At 35.3% G+C, this 5,221-nt stretch overlaps 1 protein-coding gene across 1 annotated transcript; it reads left to right on the plus strand.

Annotated features, from left to right (window-relative positions):
* The first annotated feature begins 648 nt into the window (after positions 1-648).
* Positions 649-2,148, plus strand: LOC111401481 (gibberellin 3-beta-dioxygenase 1-like). The gene is made up of 2 exons (XM_023029218.1): positions 649-1,250; positions 1,354-2,148. The coding sequence occupies exons 1-2, from the start codon at positions 769-771 to the stop codon at positions 1,982-1,984; spliced, it is 1,113 nt and encodes a 370-aa protein (XP_022884986.1). The 5' UTR covers positions 649-768; the 3' UTR covers positions 1,985-2,148.
* The last annotated feature ends 3,073 nt before the right edge of the window (positions 2,149-5,221 follow it).

The following is a 5,221-nucleotide window of genomic DNA, read 5'->3' on the forward strand; positions in this document are numbered from 1 at the left end:
TAATAATAAAATTTAGTGAGCCAATCGAATTTAAACTAAAGTTGAATAATTTAATTGAGACAAATTAAAGTTTATTAATTCAATTAAGATTTTGCTAAAAATTCAATGAAGTCAAATATAAGCTACCCTGGATTCTAGATAGATTGCATTGGTTTCGAGAGGGTAAGGGTAGAGTTGTCTTTTTCACCAAAGATGAGAAGAGGGTAGCGTATTTTGTCTTCTAGTTGAGAAGAGATGGGATTAGGACCAGATAGAGAGGAGGAGGAGATGCAGATGTCTGCATACTTGAGGACAAGACATTGGCACATGGAGAAGGATAGACCACTCTTCTTGCTTGTTATCACCCCTAAATTGGGTTTGTGAGATTCTCATGGTTTCTTTTCTTGTAATGAAAGGGCAAAATAGTCATTTCAAAATTTTTATTTTTTCCAAATTCACACACCTCTTGGTTTATTTCTTGTCCCCATCTTGTAACCCCAAGATAATATTCCACCCACCCAACACCTAAGCCTAAGCCTAATCCCACCCCACAAACAAGCACTCAAAAATGCAAAGTCCACCTAGCTAGTGAGTAGTCACAATCTCCTCTATTTCTATATAAACTCATCATCCACCACCATATTTCTTCATAACATATTTCTTCTTCTATAATTTATCCCATTATCCTACTTTCCTTGCCCTACTACTTCTATAACCAATACGAGGACCAAAAACCATTAGTTCAAACAATTGCTTTCTTTCTTTAACTTCCAAACACATCCAAAAACTATGCCTTCAAGAATGATCTCTCATGCCTTCAAGGCCTACCCCCTCAATCACCCTCACAAGTACTTGGATTTAAATTCCATAAAGGAATTACCTGAATCCCATGAATGGACGTCGGCTAGCAACGAGCACCCCGTCGTCAAGGTGCCTAATGTCGAATCCGTCCCTATTATCGATCTAAATAACAAGAATGCCATGGACCTCATAGGTCATGCATGCAAAAAATGGGGAATTTTCCAATTGATTAACCATAATATTTGTAAGAGCTTGCTTGAAGATGTTGAGTTGGAAGGTAAGAGGCTGTTTTCTCTCCCCATGCAGCAAAAACTTAAAGCAGCGCGTTCACCGGACGGTGTAGCCGGCTACGGCGTGGCCCGTATTTCTTCCTTCTTTACCAAGCTCCTGTGGTCCGAAGGGTTCACTGTTATTGGTTCTCCACTAGAGCATGCCCGTCAACTTTGGCCCTATGACTTCCAAAACTTCTGGTACTTTCACAATTCAAAATCTACACACATAAATTAATAAAAAGAATTTCAGTTTTAGGCCTGTTCATATGTTCAACAATATTTCCAATACTTTTCTTTACAGTGACACAATTGAAGCTTATCAAAACCAGATGAAAAAGCTAGCTGAAAAACTGATGTGGCTTATGCTTGGATCATTGGGCATAACCAAAGAAGATGTAAAATGGGCTAATAATAAAGGAGAATCCGAAGAGGGATGTGCTGCTCTACAATTAAACTCTTATCCGGCCTGTCCCGACCCGGACCGGGCTATGGGTCTTGCACCGCATACTGATTCGACAGCACTCACCATTCTTCACCAAAGCAACATAAGCGGTCTACAAGTTCTCCGGGAGGGCTGCGGGTGGGTCACCGTGCCTCCTCATCCCGGCGCTTTAGTGATCCATGTAGGTGACCTTTTACATATATTATCCAATGGTTTGTATATAAATGTTCGCCACCGAGCCGTGGTGAACCGGACCCAACATCGTTTTTCACTAGCCTACCTTTATGGGCCACCCGCGGATGTCAAAATCTCCCCACTTACGAAATTGGTAGACCATTTTCACCCTCCACTCTATCGGCCAATAACTTGGAGTGAGTATCTTGGAACTAAAGCTAAGCATTTCGACAATGCACTCACATCAGTACGGGTTTGTGCTCCTCGAAATGGATTTGTCGATACAAACGATAACAATAGTGTTAAAGTTGGTTAGCGACGAGACCTTGACGACGACCACAACAGGTTATGATGTTTTTTAGCTTTACTATCTAGAGAATTACTATATTCAGGACTGATCTCCTCTCCATAGTGAGCAATACGTGATCTTGCCACCTCATCCTATTTACACATTTTTCGTAATGAATTTTGTTTCTAATTTCTCTTCTTCAAAATTTTCACTTCTCAATGCTTGGAGGGTAGTTGCTTCGTTAATAGCGAGATTTATGGTCGTTGGATTCTTAAAGGAAAAGAACGAGGATATGAATGATGTAAAGAGATTCAAACAAAAGTATTCTTGTTGGCCTTTTCTCTTTCTGCAGAGAGAAAAGGGAGATAAAATTCGCATTTGAATATTAGGCAAAACGACACACATGCGAGCACAAGTTCACCACACCCCCACTCTCCTTGGATATAAAGCAAATTCTTCTCTTCAAAGAATAAGACAAAGATCAAGATAAAAATGGTTAAATCATGGGGTCAAATATTCGAAAAAGATGATGGGGGGACAAAAATACTATTAATAGTACACTGCAAAATGATGGCGATTAAACAAGTACAAATCATAAATAAAAATAAGTAATTATCAAACGAATTGAGCAAGAATAAGAGCCCATAATTTCTAATATGTGAAATTTTTTACTTTGTCCCCGTTTGGTGGGATTAAAATCAAATTTATAGTTGATTTTGATAAAAGTTAATGAAATATGTGATTGAAAAATTGTTGGACTTATTTTGTAATTAAAATTAATTATTGACTCTAACATAAATTAAAATTTTAATTTTAATTACTACCAAATAAAGAATTTATATATTTTTCAGTCACAGCGTCTTTCTTCATTTTCCAGCAGAGTATTTTTCGGCATTATTGTAAGGACACAAGATGGCAGGCCTCATAATGCACAGCAACACTACTCTGAGTTACATGTATTTCTCTCTTGAACCGTGTGCACCATGACAATATATTACTGCTGCCAAATGTGGGTTTTACAGCTAGAATTAAAATTTTTATACTATTTTGTAATAAATAATTATAATCTAATTTGATTTTTTAGAAAACTATACAGTTCTTTACTTGTGATTAAGCAGTTCATTTATTTAAAAATAGTTAATATTTAATAATGAACACAGATATATTGCCCATGTTTTGTCTAAATTTTAATCTAAGTTAAAGTGAGCAATTAATTTTAACTACACATTTCATAGGATCCATAATTTTCCAACCCACCCTTTCATTAATTCTTATCATAATCCACAAAAAATCTGATTTTAATCCCATCAAATAGGAGAATTATTTGGATGATTTTATTGAATTTGATTGGAAAAGAAAAATATTTTAAATGGCTTAAGACCACGTGCTGAGGTAAGGTTTATAATCTTGGACATAGTGCTCATCGGCTTAGGATAAAGAACCAGCTTCTCGAGAAAGCATGAAGTTTGATCCAATAGAAAGCCCTACTCGTAGAGGCCATAAGCGAATATTCAGTTAAAGTCAGTATTAACATTGCCCTTGTTTACTTTTTGGGGGGCTAACGAGCCAAAGAGAGGAGATCCGAGTAAGGTTAAGGCTGGATGAATCAACGACTAGACAAAATTTGCATGAGCTCCTCCTCTTTATGAAATGATCAACGAATATCGATTTTCCTTCCAAAGTTTGGGTTTTTAGAAATTTGCTACTCTAATAGGCCTTTTGGATAGGCCGAGGTGGTAACACCTCAGCCTTTGATCTGATTTTCAAATTTCAAATAAAATCAGATCAAGGGTTGAAGTGTTGCCACCTCGGCCTTGTCACTTGAGCCTGTCCAAAAGGCCCGTCATTGTAGCACTTCTCGGGTCACATTCTTCAAGGAAGACTTTAGTCCTTCAGCCAATAATTGGCACTTGTCATTTTTGTCGTATTAAGGGAAATAATTAAAATTACAAGGAAATCACTTGTTACATTTATATTTAGGAATCAATTGACATAACTTATGCATTTTGCAGAAAAGTTTTTAGAGGAAGCTATTTTAAATTTTGTTTAAAAACTAATTTTTAAAAGTACATATTCGAACAGATTTGTTGAAAAACTCTTATAATCACTAGAAGCACTTTTATGAAATTAGTCAAACGGGTTCGAGACAGTTTTAGAATAACAAAAGCCTCTTTTGACTTTTCAAAAGCCCAGCCAAATAGACCTTAGTCTAACATAATCTCGAGGTGGTTTAAGTAAGTTAATGTGAAATATGGTCATGTTATCACCTTATATTTTCTCTTTAAATAACCGCTCCACTTGGCAATTTTTAATAATGATAAAACTAAAGCATAATATAATAAAGACAAACATAAAACTTGCCCCATATGGAGACAATAAAACAATAAATGGTTAAATCTTGTTTTAGAATCGTTTTAAATACAAATTTATAAATGATTCATATATTTATATTTACTACTCATTAGTATCAAGATTTTTTTTTTTTTTTTGGATCCATTACTATCCTTCTAATTATTCCACTATGTAAATCATTTATAAATTTTTCAAACAGAGGCTAAATAATTACACTCCATGGGAATCATCATTCGTGGAGTTAGAATCTTGATCACTCTCAAATTCACTACTTGACTATACCCCAAAGGCACTAATTTGTTCATGTTTGTGTAAAGTAAACTTCAGTAGAGAGCATTTATAACTCATATTGGTCTAGCACTTACGCCTCTTTTGGGGATTGTAATGCCCATTTTTGGCAGGGGCAGAGAGAAGGGGCAAGACCCTAACGTTTTCTAATTTTTTTTTTTTTTTTTTAAATAACAAGTTATTTGGGAGCTTAATTTTATTTATTTTATATTAATTATATGGGTGAGATGAGTCAAATTAACATTCTATTTTTTAACTAAACTGAACTTGTTGTTTAATGATTTTTCAATTTAGAAGATGGGTTATGAAATTTGTCATGAATATTTCGAAACAATATAAAGAACCCACCCAACGAGTAAAGAACATAGTTAAAAGATGAGCCAAAAATAGTGACATCAAATTGAGAATTAATTGATGAAAAATAAAAATGTTAATGATCTAAACACCTCTTTGGCTCAATATTTGGAAACCGTCTTCTAATGGATTTTCAATATGAAAGATACGTCGGGAAGAAACCAAACAAATTTTGGCTGTCCCAAACAATAAATTTCTGGCTCTGCCATCGCCATTTTTTAGACTGTATTAACCATCCCAATGGGGGAGGAATTCTAATCCTCGACCAAC

This window comes from Olea europaea, chromosome 10 (assembly GCF_002742605.1).
Source record: "Olea europaea var. sylvestris chromosome 10, O_europaea_v1, whole genome shotgun sequence".
Lineage (NCBI taxonomy): Eukaryota > Viridiplantae > Streptophyta > Magnoliopsida > Lamiales > Oleaceae > Olea > Olea europaea.

Coding starts and splice junctions, on each gene's coding strand:
- LOC111401481 (XM_023029218.1), top strand. CDS start 769: ATGCCTTCAAGAATGATCTCTCATGCCTTCAAGGCCTACCCCCTCAAT. Junction 1,251..1,353: donor TATGACTTCCAAAACTTCTG/GTACTTTCACAA, acceptor TTTTCTTTACAG/TGACACAATTGAAGCTTATC.